This window comes from Gossypium hirsutum, chromosome A13 (assembly GCF_007990345.1).
Source record: "Gossypium hirsutum isolate 1008001.06 chromosome A13, Gossypium_hirsutum_v2.1, whole genome shotgun sequence".
NCBI classification, from domain to species: domain Eukaryota; kingdom Viridiplantae; phylum Streptophyta; class Magnoliopsida; order Malvales; family Malvaceae; genus Gossypium; species Gossypium hirsutum.
In genome coordinates this window covers 80,952,900-80,974,219 of record NC_053436.1, presented here as the reverse complement: position 1 = coordinate 80,974,219, position 21,320 = coordinate 80,952,900, and the positions used below count along the sequence as shown (strand labels likewise).

The 21,320-nt window shown below is 32.4% G+C and overlaps 1 protein-coding gene across 2 annotated transcripts; it reads left to right on the top strand.

The window, feature by feature from the left end:
- The first annotated feature begins 12,331 nt into the window (after positions 1 to 12,331).
- Positions 12,332 to 19,598, top strand: LOC107895051 (biotin carboxyl carrier protein of acetyl-CoA carboxylase, chloroplastic). 2 transcript variants are annotated; one of them, XM_016820250.2, is made up of 7 exons: positions 12,332 to 12,670; positions 15,826 to 15,879; positions 15,972 to 16,138; positions 16,640 to 16,964; positions 17,075 to 17,146; positions 19,082 to 19,147; positions 19,300 to 19,598. In XM_016820250.2, exons 1-7 carry the CDS (start codon positions 12,533 to 12,535, stop codon positions 19,321 to 19,323), a joined length of 846 nt encoding a protein of 281 aa, XP_016675739.1. In that variant the 5' UTR covers positions 12,332 to 12,532; the 3' UTR covers positions 19,324 to 19,598. The 2 variants fall into 2 exon arrangements, with proteins under 2 accessions (XP_016675739.1, XP_016675738.1); XM_016820249.2 differs by having other exon boundaries at positions 15,820 to 15,879.
- Positions 19,599 to 21,320: the final 1,722 nt, after the last annotated feature.

The window sequence follows — 21,320 nt, the reverse complement described above, 5'->3', positions numbered from 1 at the left end:
TACACTGGCTCACAATCAACACTGATGCCATGTCCAACATGGTCTTACACTGGCTCATAGTCAACACCGATGCCATGTCCAACATAGTCTTACACTGGCTCACAGTCAACGCCAATACCATGTCCAACATGGTCTTACACTGGCTTACGAAAGATGGCCGATGCCATGTCCAACATGGTCTTACACTAGCTCACATGTCACCCTAAATGTTACGGCATGGATATCCAATCTATTCCTCGGTTCAATCGGGACTCTACTACATTAAATTTCATCATGCATTTTCAATCATATTACGCAAAATTAATCATTCAACACATAAAAATGATAAATTTTCCTTACTTACGTACAACTTACACGTTTCAATGGAATATCATATTCCATCCAATTTCCAATGTATTCAATCATCACATAAATGTTATTAACATTTGGCATTACTTTCTCATACTCAAACATCAACATATAATTTAATACAATCATAGCAAGATAGATTTCAAGTATATTAACAATAACATGGATAACATGCTTATTTAGTCACATGGACTTACCTCGAATGAAATTTTGGCTAATTATTCCATTTTAGTCCATAACCTCGTACCTTCTGATTTAAGCCCGAATCTCAATTTTGTTGATCTAAAATAATAAAATTTACTACTTTAATCATCATATTAACCAATACATTTCATAATTTATACTTTGGCAAAATAACTATTTTGCCCCTAAACTTTCACAAAATTTACGATTTTGCCCCTATTCTCGTAAAACGAATTTTATCAAATTTTCTCACTAATCAAGTCTAGCCGAATTATTTTTATACTAGAAGCAGCCCAAAATTTCAATTATTTCTCACATTTATCACTCATTTTATAAACTTTACAAAATGGTTCATTTGAGATGTTTTCATGAAAATTCTTTCACAAAAGTTATTTATTAATCAACCAAGATTCATTTTATTTCACAAAGTTTCAGAAAACATTATAAATTCTCTCATGGTAAAACCCTATACTTTCAACCATTTTGCAAAATAGTCCCCTCATTAGCTAGCTCATGCTACAAGGGTCCTAAAAATGCAAAAATCATCAAGAAAGGCTATCTAAATCACTTACTTGCAAGGGATATAAGTGGCTGATATTTTTGAGCTTTCAAAACCCCCTATTTTTTTATATTTTCGGTGGAGAAGAAGATGAGAAAAAGATGATATCATTCTCTCTTTATTTTATTTTATTTCTAGCCAATTTAGTCACCAAAACTCACCTAACTTTGACAACTTTCTTCTTTTTGTCTCTATGACCGGCCACCAATAATTTAAAGGCCTATTTGCACTTTAAAGACCCCCAATTATGGTTCTCTATCTATTTAACACATTTGGCTAGCAAAACAAAACTTTTTCCCTTTATGCGATTTAGTCATTTTTCTCAATTAAGCTCACAAACACTGAAATTAATTCACCAAAATTTTCATGCACTTATATAATCATGCTATGACACATAAAATAATATTAAAAATAATTTATCAGACCTCAAATTTGTGGTTCCGTAACCACTATTCCGACTAGGCCCAAAATCGGGCTGTTACAGAAAGATGAAAAATATGTGTCGAAAGGATAGCACATATTATACAATACACCAAAACTAATAAAATACAATAAATAAAAGGGTAAATTACACCAACAATCACTCAATTTTTATCTCAATGACAAAATAGTTACTCAACTTTCAAAGAATACTGAATCAGTCCTACTAACCATTTTTCGTTACAAATGTAACGGAAAACTGACCTAGCATTTAACTAGTCATGTTGGAGTGCTTGCTGTCATTTAAACAGTCTCATTTTAAGAACCCTAACTGGGCAGTAGAAGAAGAAGAAGAAGAAGAAGAAGAGACAAAATGGAGTTTACGTCCAATCCCTCACTCTTAGAAACCAATGGTTGTCATCCACGTTTTCCCGTCTTTTCATTTTGCATCATCTAAAAATCTCTCCTTTATTAACTATAATCCAATCCCTCACTCTCTTTGAAATATTAACATTTTTCCTCCAAATATTTTCTTCTTCCCATGACTTCTTCCACAATTCTAATTGGTGTTGTTGTCTCTGCCCCTTCTTTTTTTCGTTTTGATTGAAGAACACCCATTAGATTTTCAAAATTTTATGGCCTCAAGATTAAAAGAGGTTGACATTGCTAACTCAGTCATCTAGACCGGCAATTCAGAATCCGCATTGAGTCGGATGTGTTGTTTATAATGCTCAGAACACCACTATTGATGGTGAGTTTCATTTGTTTTCAGTATAAATTAATTAGTTTCTTTTGTTTTAATTATTTTTCTTATGCTTTTCTTTTTTAGTTTGATTGGTTGCTTGAAAAATGAAAGAAAGTGAGAGAAAATAGAAATGATTATTAAGCATTAATGAAAAAGAAATTAGGTTGTTGGCTGCTTGGAGAAATGATAAGAATTGTAAGAAGAAGAGGAAGAAAAAGAAAGGAAAAAACAAAGGTGACAAGAAGAGCAGAGTAGAGGTAGCGGCTATTATAGTGGTACAGGTCAGCGACCTTAAAAATACCATAGGTTTTGTTTGACAATTTTTACTTTTGATGGTTAGGAGAAGAAGAGCCTTTTACTCATCCATGTCCAATGAGTCAAGTTAACTGACATCAGTATTGATAACGTCACCTGTCTTGTTAGGTCTATAACAAAAAATGTTAATGGATGACTGATTTGTCACTTTTCTATAAGATTAGTGACTTAATTTGTTATTTTTTAAAAGTTCACATATTGTTTTACTGTGTAATTGGTAAATTACACCATCTGTCACCCAACTTTAGGGTTGCTGATAAAACAGTCACCTAGGTTTCATTTCAGTCACTCAAATTTTGAAAAGTTACAAAATAGTCCTTTTTGTCGTTTTCTGTCATAGACGTCACGGCAAAGTGACATGGTAGGTGACGGTGTCATTGGTGTTAAAAAATAGTCCAGCTGGCCAGTTACTCTTACTTTAACAATCCTACTAGTAATATTTTAGGGTTAGAGAAAAATAAAAAGAAGATGAAGATGATAAGAAGAAGAATAAGAAAAAGGAGAAGAGGAAAAATAGATATGCCTGAAGTGATTTCGGTGTGCTATTGTGGAAACCCAGCCAAATTAAACACATCTTGGTCTAATGACAACCCATGTAGGAGGTTTTTTAAGTGTAAGAAATTTGGCAGTGGATTTCGAAAACCATGTCAGTTTTTCAGCTAGTTCTTCCACCATTGACGCCCGGTTCACGAATTGTGTTGTTCGGTCTTCTGAGAAAAGTGAGGACATTGGAGGATGCAAGGAGGAGGGAGAGGAGAACATGGTTTTTAGTGCTTGTATTTGTAACTGTTTTGTTGTTTTTTAAACCTTAAAAATTAGCTTATGTTGTTGTTGTTGTTAGCATTGAAAACCAGTTTATGTTTTGTAATATTGTTGCTGGTATATTGTTTCTTATGTTGTTATATATGGCTACTGGTATATTGTTTCTTATGTTGTTTTACATGGCTAACGAAATCATGTTGTTTACAAATACTTGAAATGGGATATTTTTGTTGATTACAAATTGTTTTGTAATATTTTTGTTGCTTACAACAATGAGAAAAAAATGTTTAATCTTCATTTCAATTGTATTTCTCAATAGTCATATATCAGAAAAAGATAACAGATGGAAAAAGAACATTTGTATTTCTCAATTCTCACACATTTTTTTTTCAATACTCATATGTTAGAAGAGAAGAGATAACACAAATAGCATGGATCAATGCTCATATATTAAGGCTAAAACGCCAAATTGTTTACAAAATAAATGAGGGGCAAAATATTGCCAAATTTTCATACAATTTAACACAATTTAACAGATGTGAATTGTAGGGAAATTTATAAAAAATTGCAATGACTATATGCCTAAGTTTATCAACAGTAACAATCATGGGCAAATTTACAAAAAATATTTGCCTAAGTTAATAAATCAATAGCAGGTAAATTTACACAATTTCAAAAAGTTAACAAAATAAGGTCCGTTCACATCATCATCAATGGTCTATCATGGATGACTCTTGAGTAGGAGGCATCCATCTAATAGTGGTTGGTTTTCTCTTGAATGGGAGCTTGTCTCTTAGGGCAGCTTGTTAATGAGTTGGGGCAGTTTGTAACTAAGTTAGGGCAACCTGTTGAGTTGGGTTACTCTCTTACTGATTTGGGGTAGCTTCTTGCTGAGTTGGGACACCAACTTTATCTCTTTTGACCTACAGGAACAAGTGAAATCTGTCAAAAAATTCATAAATAGAAGTATACTATAACTTAACTTAAGGCAAATGACTTACTGAAATGTTTTGGTCAACTTCCCCTTTAAAACTCCCCTTATTGTAGCCTATTCTTTTGCATTTACTACACCTTATGTCCACCCCTCTTTTGCTCAACCTTTTTATTGTTTGTGGTTCATCAGGTTCTATCCGTCTCACCTTAGTAGGTCTGCTAGGTGGCCTTCTTAGTGTAAGAGGCAGTATTGGCAGCATGTTTGACAAAAAGGCCTATTGTTTAGGACCCCTTACTGGACTTATAAAGTTGGAATAAATTTAAAGCTGGGTTTGCTTAGTGTACCAAGTTTTTACATAGGTCTCTGGAAACTCATCTTTTAGATGAGTGACAGCCAAAGCCTACATGCAAGGGATGCCAGTGAGATCCTAATTCCTATAGGAGCAGGAATTCTCAACTAAGTCCACTACATGCTAGCTGCCTGGACCACATTCAACCTAATACTTGTCCCCACCAGTATGTGATGGAACACACCTAAAAAACGGTTACCATGCTTGGTTAAAAAGTAATCACTAAAACAATGTGGTCTAGGCAGTCCCACCAACAATGATACATACACACATACCCCTAGAAAACAGTCACTACATGCATATTATTAAAAAATACTCACTGCATGCATATTAAAAAATAGTCAACACATTAACAATCACTGCATGCATATTAAAAAACACTCACTAAAACAGCATGTGACCAGCAACATGAAGTCAGAATAAAGGCATCAGAAAGATTAAAAATGGTAACTTTACCTGAATGAATCTTTTATATTTACATCCAACTTTTTCTTGATCTTTGGACACAACATTCCTTTCCATTTGTTAGCTTCTTCTTTCTTCTTGATAATAAGCAATATAATCTTGGTCCTTATTGTTTCCATCATGGTCAGAATAGGTTTCCCTCTTGTTTCCACTATCATTTGTTAGTAAACAACATAAATTATTAGCGAATTATTAATGATTAGTAAGAAACATAAAACATAGGGGTTTACCTTGTTAAAGGATTCAGAAAGATTATTCACCAACATGTCAAAATGGCTCCTAATTGAGAAGTGAGACATTGACCAGTGAGTAGGGTTCTTTTCCTTCAACCAATCATAAGCATGCTGATTGGTTTTCCTCAGTTGATCCATGACATCCTCAAAATCCCTTATAGTGCTTGTTCTGGCAGCTTTCCAAAGCAAATCTTTCAATTTCTTTGTTCAGAAACCACCCTTCTTGAAATTGGCATATAGATGTCTAACATAGTGTCTTGTTTCTATATTAGGAAGCAACATACATATTGCTTCTAAAAGTCCCTGCAATTAGAACAAATACAATTTAATTCTTTGACAAACCCTAAACCCTAAACCCTAAATAGAAACAACATAATAAATAAATAAATGAAATTTTACCTTTTGTTTGTTAGATATGAAAGATATCTGGTACAAGCTTACAATTTCCAAGCCTATTGCAAGCAACTCCAAGAACCAAAGCCATGATGCTTGGTTTTCACTTTTGACAGCAGCATATGCAAGAGGATAGATGCTATTATTTGCATCTATCCCAACAGCTACAAGCAAGTAGCCACCATAGTAGCCCTTCAAGAAACATCCATCTAAACCTACTATCCTCCTAGAACCAGCCCTATAGCCATCTTTGCATGCCTGCAAACAGACATACATCCTTTGAAACAACCTGTTATCCAGATAACAAATTGTTGTTGTTCCCTCATTTTGGGTCCTAACCTCCAACAAATACTCATAAATCTTCTCATATTGAGCCTTATGAGCTCCTTCAATTAATTTTAATGCCCTAAGTTTAGCGCTTCTACATTTGGTTAGTGTGACTATACAACACAAATCTCTTTTGATGTCTTGTTGTAATGATTTCAAAGAATAATCATGATCAATAATGAATTTTTCTTTATAATGTTCACCTACCCAAGCTGAGGTTACATTCCTGTTTGCCAAGTCTGGTCAGAAGGTTTATTAGGGTTTAGCCTAGAAGCCCATATGAACCAAAAACATTTTTCACTGCAGACTACCTTTAACATTTTTAAATAATTTTTGAGAAACTTAATAAAATAACTATTCAACCTACCATACTGCTTGGCAGCTTCTTTTAGACTGTCTTTAAACTTAAATGACATTCCAACCTTAAGTTTAAGATTACTCATGTCATTCTCTAAGTTGAACTCAGGCTAATTTTGGCCATCTGAGTCAAATATATGTGAACTATCTAACCTACCAGAATCATCATTATCACACAGTTCATCTATTTCTATACCATGCATCTTTAAACCAACTAAATTAACTCTTATCTTATTAGACACATCACTTTCAAATGCATCACTACTAGATACATCACTACCAGACACATCACTACCATATATTTCTTCTTAATTCTCATTAAAATTGTCATCAATTAAACTTTTTTTGGATAAACACTAAACACAGCCAGGGATAAAATGTAAACTTCTATAAGTAAACATCCAAAAGATGCCATTTTCATATGGCTTATATACAATAGTCAAAATATCATTCTACTATATTGTCTATCCTATACATGCCATAAGCTAAGTCTAATTACATAGTTGCCGTAATGGTAGATAGTGTGACGAAGTGCTGATGATCCCCGAACTGGTAGTCAGAATCCACAACCTATAAACCAAAACATGATCGAACAGAGTAAGCTTTTGTAAGCTTAGTAAGTTTTAAGCAAAACAAAGTGTTCTCATTCACTATCATTGGTCATTCATTTCAACTGTTCGATGAAGTTAATCTAGAGCTTCATCTCGAACTATAATATCAATAAACGCATCACTTGGCTGTCACATATATACTTTCGAATGATAATGACCTAGATGGTCAAATATTTCCAAAGCACATTCTTCATCAATTTTCAACTTTCAATAATCCTTTCCACTTGTTCATAATCACATCCATATTTTTAAGTATTTCAACATGACAAGTACTAAATTACCGTAGGCACATAAAGAACCAAACATATTCCTTATAACATATACGTAAGCTTAGAAAACATAATCCTTACCTTGTACTGGCACATCTAGCTGAACCCAAACCATACTCAAATCATAAGGCTTTTGGGCAGAATATGCACTAATACATAAGAACATTTCATCACATACTTCATTATACAAGCATACCATTACCAATTAGATCATTCTCATATTTGGAGTTATAATATTAATCACATTTACCTACCTCTTTGATACTGATAATTCACCTCGGAATCACTCCACCGATGAGTAAGTAATACGTACCTGAACATCTTAAATACATAATACTTATTTGATGGTAACTTATTGCAGATACTCAATACCAAAGTCTTACTTGAATCCTAGCATTTAGCCGTCGGGTCTTTAAAGCTCGGATATAGTACGAGCATGAAGCCTACGGACATTAATCAGGATAATATTCTCGTATAAAGCCTGCGGGGTTTTAACCCGGATATAGTACTGACACAAATGCCCTTCGAGACTTATCACATTTATACACTTTCATATCCATCACATTGGCCATTCGGCCTTATCACATATATACACCTTCACATCCATCACATCGGCCATTAGGTCTTATCTCATATATACACTTTCACATTCATCACATTGGCCACTCGGCCTTATCACATATATACACTTTCACATTCATCACGTTGGCCACTCAGCCTTATCACATATATACACTTTCACATTCATCACGTTGGCCACTCGGCCTTATCACATATATACACTTTCACATTCATCACATTGGTCATTCAGCCTTATCACATATATACACTTTCACATTCATCACATCGGCCATTAGGCCTTATCACATATACACACTTTCACATTCATCACATTGGCCATTCGGCCTTATCACATATATACACTTTCACATTCATCATGTTGGCCACTCGGCCTTATCACATATATACACTTTCACATTCATCACGTTGGCCACTCAGCCTTATCACATATATACACTTTCACATTCATCACATTGGCCATTCGGCCTTATCACATATATACACTTTCACATTCATCACATCGGCCATTAGGCCTTATCACATATACACACTTTCACATTCATCACATTGGCCATTTGGCCTTATCACATATATACACTTTCACATTCATCACATCGGCCATTAGGCCTTATCACATATACACACCTTGTACATCAATTTCATCATAACAAAATTGACTAGGTATACTAGTCATTTACGACTTATAGCTTCACTTTAATACGGATTTGGTACTTTGATTACCAATATTTAATCGATAGCTTATAAGCAACTCAAATAGTTTTATTAAGGTTTACAACATAATCACAAATTCAGCACAAGCTGTTTTTCCTGAGCAACAGTCATTAAATTATTCGTAAATGGAGCTACGAAACTCCAAATGAAGTGCCGTTAATTTTCCCTGAAAATAGACTCATACATATTTTATCCAACAAATTTTCAGAATTTTTGGTTTGGCCAATCAATGCCAGATTTTTCTTCAAGTTTCCACTATTTCACTGTTTGACTATGCTGACCACTCTTCACTACGAATAAAATTTCTCATTGTACAAAATTAAAAATATGTTCTAGTTTATTTCATTTGAAACTAGACTTACTAAGGCATCTAGAATATAAATTGTGTCTTTTAAAATTTTTTTTACAATTTATAATGATTTTCTAAAAACAGAACAGAGGATTACAGTGTCATTCTGCACTGTCTCACACAACTTTAAATATCTCATTATTGGAAATTCCTTTGCTTACACGGTTTCTTTTATAAGAAACTAGACTCATTAAGCTTTAATTTCATGTTTTATTCAGCCTCTAATTCAAGTCCATAAATTTATGGTGATTTTCTAAAGTCACGTTACTGCTGCTGTCCTAAGTAGACTATTTCAAATTACACTTAAATTCCCAAGCTCAAACACTTAAGAACTTACCATTTGAGCTTAGAACATAACATGGCCACATCATATCTTATTAAATCAACTCATCATGTCCTATTATGATTGAATTTACTCAACGTTTAATCACTTAAAACTTACCTCGGAAGTGGTCGACGACTAGATATCCACGGCTATTCGTTTACTTTCTCTTTTCCCTTATCCGACTTTGATCCTCTAGGCTCTTGAGCTAAATCAAACAATTTACTTCCCAATCAAACACAATCACACGGCATCCATATACATTTTAGAACCATTCTTAACATATTTACTACTCATTTTACAAACAAAATACTCATATCACATTTATAAAACTACCTTTCATAAACACTATGTATAAATATGCATTTCTTCACTATTTACTAAGTCAAGCCAAACCACATGATTTATTAATCGTTGATATATATATATATACAGCATTAACAACTTCACTTAAGCTTAAGTATAAAATTTGGTCTTACCAAATTTTGCACATTTTACCAAAATAATAACTACCAATTTTACACATAAGTGCCGAATCAAATCATACCATAGTTACAATATCACTTGACTAATGAAATATCCAAAATATCAATCTATCATTTACCAAATTCATAAACCACATATAAGGCACATTTTAAACTCAAGCATGTAACTTAACAACTTAACCATTAGTTGCCGAACCACAAACAAAACATATCATAGGCATGTAAAAACATATTTTACCAATTGATAGCCAAATATAAATATACAACCCTTTACCATTTCCAAAATACATATGCATGGCCAACCTTTTAACCATATATTCGGTCATAAAATTTATTCTTTAATAATTCAACCAATTTCACAATTTAAATCAAAACTAATTGCATCATTTATAACCGTACCTAAATGAACATCAAATAGTATACAAAACATATTCATACGTTAATATCTCAAACCTTACCTTAACAACCAATATGCAAGATATCACATATACATAACTTAGCTTATGAAAGCATATGTATTATATCATAAACACATCTTTTACCAATTACCTCACTTAAACCAAATTTTATAATCAACCACAAAAAAAAATATACCACAAATCATACTTCCAAAATGAGCTACTTCCATGGCCGATTATATTTCATCATTAACATATCTCATTTTCGAATCATATAATCAATATCACAAACACATCACCAAAACACAAATCATACCTATCATATAACAAGCATAACAAAATAAACCAACCATGTCAAATATAACCATAATTTGATCAAACCTTGAAACCAAACTTAACAAAATAAACAACCCATTGAATGATTAGAACTTGAACTAACCACCTTCTTTATACATAATTTTCCAAGAATTTCAAGGGACTTACCTCTTCCAAACCTCCTCCAAGCCAAACATGAAGCAAGAGAACTCCTCTCTTCTTCCTTCCTCAAGTCACGGCAAAATGGGGGAGCAAGGATGAAACAACTTTGGTTTCTCCTCCCACTCCCCTCATTTTTTTATTATTCTTCCCACAACATATTAACACAAAAGGTTTATAATATGTTTTACCCCATAGCATGGCCGGTCACTAGCTCAAATTTTGGGTAATTTGACATGCAAACCCTTCATTTTTATAACATTCATTAATAGGCCACTTTACATTTGCCTAGCACATTTCTAAACTTTCTCACATAAGTCCTATTTAACAAAATTCACTTACAATTAACAAAATTCAAATATGAAATTTTCACACATGCATATATACATATAATAAGCATCAAATATGACGGTTAATTATTTTTATGACTCGGTTTTGTGGTCCTGAAACCACTTCTCGACTAGGGTCACATTAGGGGTGTCACATGTCAAACAAATTACTCATCAATAAAGGCAGACAACATAGGCAAACACTTTAACCATTTTTGTCAGACAATAACCATACAAAGTACCCAGTAATTTAATACAAACACAACCATTTCTGTCATGCACATGGCAGACAACAACCAATACAAAAATAATTTAATACAAACACAACCATTTTTTTCATGCACATGGCAGACAATAATAGACAATAACCAGTACAATAAAGAAGGTAAATAACAAATTTTGATATTACCACATACAATATATCAGCTTGGATACAAACAATGGCAGATATACACAATAAACATCAGTTTGATAATGGCATTCATACAATGGCAGATACAAACAATAAACATAATGTACATGGCATACAATACACATTATATGTCATACACTTTAATAACCAAACTGAAATCCAAATTGAAATCTAAATTAAAATCTAAATCAAGATCGAAATCGAAATTGAAATCAAAATCAAAATCAGAATCAGTGAGTATTTCATAATTGAAATCAAAATCAAAATCAAAATTAGAATCAAAATTAAAATTGAAATCGAAATAACCCTAAATAACCCTAAATCGAAATAAAAACGTTGAAATCCAAAAAATAAAAAACTTAATGCAACAACTTACCCGTTAAAGTGGATATAACAACATTGGTAGCTTCTCCTTTATTGCCCATTATCGCTGATAATCAAAAACACTGAATGGTTTCTAGTTTCTGGTTTAGTTTTCTTTTCTCCCAAACAAAAAAGACCAATCATACCCTATTAATCGATTATTGAATCGATTTCTAACCTTAAACCCTTCTTAATTGATTCTCGAATCAATTTCAACCTTAAAAAACCCCAAATCACAATAGAAATTTCCCCAAATCAATTTTCCTTTTTTTTCCCCCAAATCCCCTTAATCCTAATATGTTTCTAATTTTTTATCCCTAAACCCATAACCCTTTAAATTTTTTCCCTAAACCTGCCCCAACCCAAGACCCATCAGCCGTTTCACCAACGTGGCAAGTTAACTTGCTATGCCAGCGGTCCTGTTAACACCTTAACAGAAACTATTAATCAGTGACTATTTTGTTATTTTTTTATAACGTTAGTGATTATTTTGTAACTTTTTGAAAGTTAAGTGACTGAAATGAAACCTAAGTGACTATTTTGTCAACTACCCAAAATTGGGTGACTAATAGTGTAATTTACCCTTTACTAGAAACCAACCCGTCATTGAAGACCATCCCAAAGCTCGTACGTTTCGATTTTTCCATTTTCACCCCCTAAGGCCTAGAAACTTCAGCTCATCCACTTTCTCCCCCTCTCCTTCTTGTCCAGTCCAGTCCAGGGATTCCCCTAAATCCTACCTTTTAAATCTTCTTCCTCATTCCACTTCCTTTCTCTTGCCTTCTTCTCCTGCCAAATCCAGCTGCATTTCTTTTCCTCTGTCTCTTCAAATAATACATGGCTTCTTCACTCTCAACTCCACCCTCCGCTTCCCTCTCTTCCGTCGTTAAAACTACCGCCACCTTGCCTTTCCTTTCGCTCTCCAAGGTCTCTTTTCGCTTCTCTTCGAGGCCAAACCTCCGATTCTTCTCCAAGGTAACCGTCTCTCTCTCTCTCTCTCTAACAACGGATTTATATACAACAGATTTATTCTTTGAATCTTTTATTAGAAATTTTCTCTTCTGTTGCTACGTTTAATTTTGTGAGAATTGGAGTGTACCTTTGAGATATACATTGCGTGATCAATGTTAAGCTTCAGCATTTGTGTTTTTTTGCTTATAAAATTAGTAGCAGACAGAAATGTGCCAGATGCGGTTTTATTTGCATAATGCCCTCATAATTTAGGCTCTGGTTGTTATTATTTGAATTGAATATAACTTTGAGGAATCACAATGTAATACTGTTTTGAAATAGAAAAATGTTTTTATGTATGTGAAATTTTGGCTATCTCCTTGTTTAAATCCAATGTGAATTTTCTTTCAGCGACTTTTGGAAAAGTAAAAGCAAATATCAATAAGAAAAAAATAAAATAAAAGATGGAATGCTTGTTCCTTTGAGTTTGTAATTAAATAGAATTTTCCGTTTCTCATTTCATTTCTCTTTCATTCTTCCATGATAGAAATCAAAAAGTAGTTTATCCAATAATCTAAATGGATAGGAAGGTGGGAAGGAAATGAAAAAAACTTTTTAGTTCCTTTTTCTGATTTGTAAATATTCGTACCACAAAAAGTAATAGCATCCCTTTGCAGCATGGTCTGGCCTTTCTGTCATCAAGAGCAAACAACTTGAACTGATGGCCATGCTTTTTTATTTTTTCACGTCTCTCCAGACAGCTTGATTGGTGAAACAATAAGTATGCGGTGCTAGAACTGTAGCTTTTTACACTGGGTTGAATATACACTTTTGTGTAACAGAAGAATCTTATGAATCAGTATTCAGTAGAGCAGGTGAAAGATTTTTGTTCTACTGATAATCTTTTAGGGTAAACCTCTGGACCATGATATTTACAACCATAAAAATAAGTAACTTTATTATTATCTCATATATCATACTTAAGAAAGATTAATTTGTTAGTTTCTTTTTCTTTCTCTCTCCTTTTTGGGGATAATTCAACTTGTTAGTTTCAGTTATAATTAATTGTAATTTAAGCTAAATACATTTTGTAAGAGTCTATATGAAACTAAATACAGATTGGAAATTAGTTATGTTGCTTTAAGGAACACTGATGGTGACCATTTACAGATATGCAACTGGCTTTGGTGCTTCAGGGAGACTGATATTTTACAAATCAAGCACAGTAATCAGTACATAACTCCTCTTTAAGCACTAAGGTATCATGTGCGGAAATTCCAGAGGACTAAAACCAGATTTTTCCTAAGAAAAAGAATGTTCTATAGTATTGGAGATTTGCTCGTTTAGTAGGATCCACTGGTCAAGAATGTTCATAGCAAAATTTGTTCCAGTGGCTGAGAAATCAGCTCCATTGCCTTCTTAGTTATAGCTACTATTAGTTCTAAAAGCATTTTTAATTTTTTGTTTTCCTTAGATGGAAGTTCGATCAAAATCTTCATAATATGTTAAGTGCTAAATCCCATTGCTAGGGTACAATGTTTTGTAATCTGTTTTAGAAAACCATGCAGTAACAGAAATTACTAATAGAGAGTATAATGTTCTTTAGGTGCTAGTGACAATAAAAAATAAGGTCATGCAGCTTGTTCTTGGAAATGGCCTGCCCCTTTAGAATCAATGTTCTATTTACTGGGTTGTTATTTAGCAGTATAAACAAATTCAGTAGGCCAGTTAGAGATATTAAAAAGCTATTGCCATGTATTCTGTAATCAATTCTTGACATTCAAATGTAATAGTGCTTTAATCCTTTCGTTATAAAAGACATTTGATGGGGTTCGTCATAGAATTCATATTTTATCTATTATACCAGGTAAATTGTGCTTCTAGTTACCATATATTATGCACAGAATTTGAGAAGTTTACTAATTGTTGTTTTGTTTTAAGATCTATTATAAAAATTGGATTATATGTATGATTTCTCTAAGAAAGTAGTTAATCCTCTTCCTGAAGGAAGAGTTAAGTTTGTTATTGAATTTATATCTCACCATTTACATTATCAACATAATTCCATTAGCTTAGTTGGCTAAACTTAAGCTGGTCTTTTTCTGAATGACACTCTGCATATGTATTTGCCTAAGAATTTTTTGTGGTTTGGAACAGACATATCAGAAATCTGTCTTCTGCATGAGCATTAACTCTCAAAATATAATACGCAAAATGGATGAGGTCAAAATGATTAAAGTTGTTTATGTTTTATATGTTTTGATAGATTGTGAGCGAGAGGTGCTTGAAAATTAAATTTTAAGTTGAAACTTTAGAAGATACATGGATTTAAGAAGTTCATAGCTGCCAAAAAAAAGAGACTAAAAATGGTAATGCTGTCATTTGGAGTGAAGGCAGAAGGACAGTTGGGATGATTATAAATTATAGGTTAGTGTAGTTATAGTTATTATTAGATGAAAATTTTTAATATACTCATACGTAAGAGAAAGGTAACAAGGAAAACTGCAATTAATTTGAATTGTATACAGTTGATATTATTTGCATAGTCAGAGGTAAATCTTCAGAGGAGGATAGTTTTGTTTGGAGGACTAGCAGGGAAATATATAATAAACTTTCACCTTTACCCTATTGTTGACTTCGTGCCAGTATCGTTCATAATGGTGTGAAGTTAAATGATATACATTTATGATGCATTTAATGCTTTCAAGAACACAATCAAATTCACTCCCTTACTGGTGATTTCACATAATGACATGGTCTGCTAAATAATGTGAAGAAAAAACATGCACTTAGCTTATGGTTGACTAATATGGTTGCCAGAGTTCTGAATTGCATGCAAATAAGATGTGGTTGAAGTTTTCACAAGTCTAAAATTATTATTTTCTCTCTCCTTTCTAGCTTCTAAGTAATTGAGTTATTTGGAAATAAGCAGTTGGTTGTATTATGGACATGTTACATGCAATATAATATTGGAAGTGAGAGCCTCATTAATGGTTGAAATTGGATTTCTTTTTCTTTGTACCGACTTAAAACTTTCTTTCTTGTTGAATTTGCCTACTCATATAGTGATATAGATATATTAAAAAAAAACGGCTGAAACTTTATGTTTTTCTGTTGAGTGCTTTTTAAATTCTGTTTTTCTATGTTGGACTAAAATTTTACTGGTTTATTAGCTGCAGAGTTTGCAGACTGGTCAGAATGATTCTGCAGTGGTGAAGGCCCAATTGAATGAGGTAAGCTTCTTTAAATGATTTTGGCTAGAGGATCTGTTTTCAAATTTTCCTCCCTTCCTGGACATGCTTTGGGATCATCTGTTGCCTTAAAGATTTCTGTAGATGGATCATCAAATGATTCTACTATCCCTCCAGTCAATTCAGGGTCATCCACACCAGAACCACAGGATGCTAAGCCATCAAGTAATGTCTCTCCTCCAGCTTTGGCCACAGAAGAATCAATCTCAGAGTTCCTGAATCAAGTTTCAAGTCTAGTCAAGTATGATGTTCTTTGATAGGTTTAGGCTTTTCTTGGTAGAGTGGAAAGAAAATTGCAAGGATGGAAAATTGAAAGAGTAAAAGACAAAAGATAGAAAATATGATTTTTCTTTTCGTGTTGTGCTTGGTAGGAAGGATGGAAAAATTAAAAGAAAAAGTAATTTTCTTTCCATACATTGCTTGGTAGAGTTGAAAATAAAAGGAAAGAAAATGGAACTTTTGAAAAATGCATAATTTTGAACTAATTTATCTCTCTCTCATTTTCTTTCTGTCATTCCAAATTGGAATGATTTGTTTTTATGCATTAGGATGGAAAATGATTGTCTTTCTTGTTTTCTTTCCTCTCATTTTTCTTTTTTACCAAGCACACTCAAATTTTATTTTTTTTCCACTTTTCCACTCCCTCCTACCACTTTTTCACTCAACCAACCATATCCTTAGTGTTGTTTTTCATTCCCCCTAAGTTTGATCAAGTTGATGTTTTTTATCTGTTTTCTTCTAGGCTAGTTGATTCGAGAGATATTGTAGAGTTGCAGCTTAAACAACTTGACTGTGAACTGATAATTTGCAAAAATGTGGCCTTGCCCCAACCACCCTCTGCAGCCCCTGTTGCTATGTCGCAAGCATCCTCTCTACCACCAGTAGGGCCTCCAACCCAAACTGCCCCTGCCTCTGCCCCTACAACTTCTGGTCAAGCACCTGCTGTTGCAACTCCACCATCTTTTCCAGCTCCCAAGTCAGCCAAATCTTTGCTTCCACCTCTTAAATGTCCAATGGCTGGTACATTCTACACAAGTCCGGGTCCTGGTGAACCACCATTTGTGAAGGTGATCCGTACATGTTGGTTTTATTGGATTTTCATTGCTCTTTCATTATGTTTATTCTACAGTTGCTTTTCTTTGGCTCTTTGGACTTATGCAAAAGGCTTTCCCTGTAGGTTGGAGACAAAGTGCAAAAGGGTCAGGTGTTATGCATCATTGAAGCAATGAAGTTGATGAATGAAATAGAAGTAAGTTCTTATTCTGTCTGTTTGGAAAAATATATAAAGGTTTTGTCATACAAATGTTAACATTTCTTGACATTTTTTTTCTTGTTATTATATTAGAACTTCTATATCCTAAATATAGAATAAAATAGACTTATTTAAGTCTGAACACTGAATCATGAATCTAAAGTTTGAGATAAAGCCCGAAGCTCTTGGAGACTTGAAGTGTCTTTTAATTTATGTCTTGAGTGCTCCAAATAAAATATGCATAGGAGTTAGACTACAAATATCTTTATTGGGCATATAAGTTGTTAGGACAGCTAATGTAAGATGCTGGACAAATGTGTCAGTTCCCTTCCACAAAAGAATCAATGCCTCTGCTGCTTAGAGCATTGTAAGGGTGAGAAGGAATGTTTGCAATATTTTTTCAGAAACAAATTGGTTAAATACTTCCATTAGATTAATAGTAACAGTGCCTTTTGTGGCTAACAAATTATGTGGTAGTGGCACTGAAAGTTTTCTAGTGCTTTTGGATAGAAAGATAATGCGAAAATTGGGAGAATGAGAAGAGAATAACAACTAGATTGCTTAGTTAATACAATCTAGTTCCTATTCTTGCAAATGTGTCTTGTCAAAATGGGTTTCATGTAGCCAAATCCAATAAATCTGGTGTTATGGCTTAGTCGAGTTATCCAAGCATGGGCTTCAGCTTCATCCTCAATAATCACAAAATGGTAATCTTTGCAGAAATCCAAAACTGCCAAGATGAAGTATGTTGAATGAAGTATAATAAACTTGCACATGAAGGAAGAGTGAAAATTGACGATCAAGATATTTCCAAGGGCAATCATTTTTGGTATACAAAAACCTGTTTGATCAAATGTAGAAAACAGGTTACAGCAAGAGGCTGACAAAATTTACAAGTGCCTAGAATATCTTAAGATACCTTGAAATCTTTTACGACTTTTGTTTCCTCAGTAATGCATAATGGTAGGAAGCTGTGTAGGTGGAGAAAATGTGCACACGTAGCTTGTGATCCAAATGGAAACATTGAAACAGATATAAGCAAAGATACCCAAAAAAAGATAGAATGAGAATGACTTTAAAAAAAAAGAAGAAAGAATTAAAGTTGATGCAATCATATATAAACTGGTAGAAAGGATGCTTTAATGAATTTGATCATAAGCATGGTTTAGATGCTTTCTGTTGAAAAACGATTTTTAGTATCTGGAAAAAAAAAATGAAATGAAATTTAAGTGTGGGACAAGAGTATGCTTTAACAGAGGCTGAATGGAAGGAAAAGATTCTTGTAGTTGGCTCAAGAGTTTTGCTTTTAAGATCTTTAGGATTCTTGAATGTGTAAGGCCCTAAGGTCAATGCTGAGCAGAAACCAAAGCAAGCTTGACTGGTACTTTTTGGTTATGAGGATACTCTGCTGCAGGTTTCAATTAGATGGCCAGTTAGTTTTCCATTTTTTGATTGTCATGCTTCCTTGATTAAACTTTAACCTTAAAGAGACTTAATATTAAATTTCCTATCAAAGGTAAAATCTATGGTCAAGTTCTTTATGATGGATAGCGGTGTTTAAGTTTCATAGGATATACTTCCATGTTTTCTTTCATATAATTTATTGGGAAATATGTGGTGATTGGCTTAAACTAGCTGGTTATAATGCAGCACATTTAGGCAAACTGAAATTCAGCTGGTGGAATGCATAGATTCCATATTAGTTCTTCCTCTTGGAGCATTCTCAACAACCAACCTGATAGCTGCATTTTAGTTTGTTTGGCCAATGAATGATTACCACCCATAATTATTGCACTTGGAAGTTGCAGTATCACTGTAATCTGTTGTACTGCCCTTAATCAAGATGCTGTTTTGTTGCATCCATAGTTTATTGAAATTGTCAAACTGTCTCTTATGTGGCTAACTGTAGATGAAAAATCATTGTTTCAATAGGCTGATCAATCAGGAACCATAGTCGAGATCCTTGTAGAAGATGGCAAAGCAGTCAGCGTTGATACGGTGAGTATTCTTTGCTACCTTGATTCCAAAATAATGTATATGGATGGATGGATGGGTATTGAATTGTGGATTTGAAGTAAATTTGATTGTGTTTTTTTCCTTTTTGTTTTGGTTTTCTGTTGCTCAGACATTCTTTTTTGTCATCTTTACAGCCTCTGTTCGTGATTGAACCTTGAAATAAGACTGTCGAGTAGAAAGTAAAAGGTAGGAAGGACAGAGAGCAAGCAGGTTGAGTTGGTGGGATTTTTCTTCCTGGTAATGTAGTTTGGATTCATTAAATGGGCAGCTTCTTTTGTAGTCTGGTAGCTTATTATATACTTCTAGTCTTACAGCTATAGTAAATAGTCTTTTCACTATAACTAATATCCTAGGTGTTTGGATGCCATTTCCGGTGATGATCTTGTTGGAGTAATTAAAATATTGTTTAAGAAAAGTAAATGAATTTTAATTATTTTTGCGGAAAAGATTGATTTGAATGAGTTTTCACCATTATAATATTTTCAACAAAATTTTGCATCTTTAAAAATATTTAGATTTCCCCTAAATTAGGAATAACAAAAATTAGATGTTTTTACAGGACAGTATGGGGTACTTCATGCTTTTTACTTTCCCTTGTTCAAATAAAAATGTTATTCAAACAAAGGAACAAACTGAGTTTAAACACAAAAATGATTGAAAATGAATATGATTAGATAGGGGCTATCGAATATGATTGGCATGTTTCTGAATATGAAATTAAAATATAGAATTAAACTAAAATTATATTGAAATAAAAGAAATAACAAGAAGGCCAGTAAAAAATATGAAAATTTAATTAGCTTTTATTAGAAAAACTAAAGCACTTAACAGTAATAAAATTAAATAATCGTTGATCAGTTTGATCGTTAGGGTAACTAATGTGATTGATGGAAGTTATTAAAAGTGGTTGATGGAAGTTACTAAAAGATAATACAGGATTGTATGTTGTTGTAATATATAAAATTGAATAAATAAAAAAATGTACACATTTTGAATGAATTTGGGCAAATTATTAAACTTGGACTATAATTTGTTTAGATTTCTTTAAGATGTGTAAAAATATATAAAAAAAATTGAAATAACAAAAAATAAAAATAACAAACATCCAAAATGAATATAAAAAATGATTTTATAAGTTTCATTTGAATCTAGACAACCATTTTGAATGAGTACAAAACTATTAAAAAATATTAAAATATAAAAAAATAATTAAAACTAGATAACCATTTGTACATATTCATTCAAGTGTAAAATTATAAAAAAAATTTAAAAATATAAAATATATTAAAAATTATTAAAAATTCTAAAAAGTATATAAAAAATCTAATAGGATTTTTTAAGATATAAAATAATTATAAATATTAATAAAAATAACTGAAATATGGAAAACTAAAACGTAATTAAATAAGAAAGGTTTAAAGGTTATAAAAATAAAAAGTTAGTTTCTAAAAGGACAAACTCGGATAATTTTAATGCATAAAATGAAGCTTAGAATCCTTTGTTTTTAACCTTTTTTTTTTTAGTTTTCCTAAAACATTTTTGTCGAAAACAATGAAAATATGTTTTTTATTCTCTAATTTTTCACATATTTTTATTTTCTTTTTTCAAAAATCTTCTTTTTTTAAAATTTTTAACCTTTTCTTCATTATTTCCCATTTTTCTAAGAAAATAAAAATGAAAACGACCATTGTTTCCCAAAACTAAATATATCCTATTTGGTTTTGGGAAACAAATGTCATTTTCTTTTTCTTAAAAAATGAAAAATATTGAATAAAACATGTTTTGTTGAAAATTTTAAAATTATTTTTAAAAAATAAAAATATAGAAAAAAACAATAATAGTTGCTTTCATTGTTTCCACTAAGAATGCTTTGTAAAAGTGAAATGATGAAGATAAAAGTTTTAACTTCAAATGAATTGACCTTAATTCAACCTCATATAAACATAAAAATACTCTTTTTTTTTTCAATAATTTTTCAAATATTAATTTTGGTATCCTATTTCAAACTAATATGAATGTAAAAATTATTTATTTTATTTTTTATGTTTCTATTGTAGAAAATATTTATCAAACATTTTCATTATTGAAAACTATTTTATAGTTAAAAAAAATGGAAAATGAAAACTGAAAAATGAAAAAAATATTTTCAAAAATC

What these genes read in the sequence shown, in the direction of transcription:
- LOC107895051 (XM_016820249.2), top strand. Translation starts at nt 12,533, where the DNA reads ATGGCTTCTTCACTCTCAACTCCACCCTCCGCTTCCCTCTCTTCCGTC. An exon ending in CAAGTTTCAAGTCTAGTCAA is followed by an intron (nt 16,139 to 16,639) that starts GTATGATGTTCT and finishes GTTTTCTTCTAG; the next exon opens with GCTAGTTGATTCGAGAGATA. An exon ending in GTGAACCACCATTTGTGAAG is followed by an intron (nt 16,965 to 17,074) that starts GTGATCCGTACA and finishes CTTTCCCTGTAG; the next exon opens with GTTGGAGACAAAGTGCAAAA.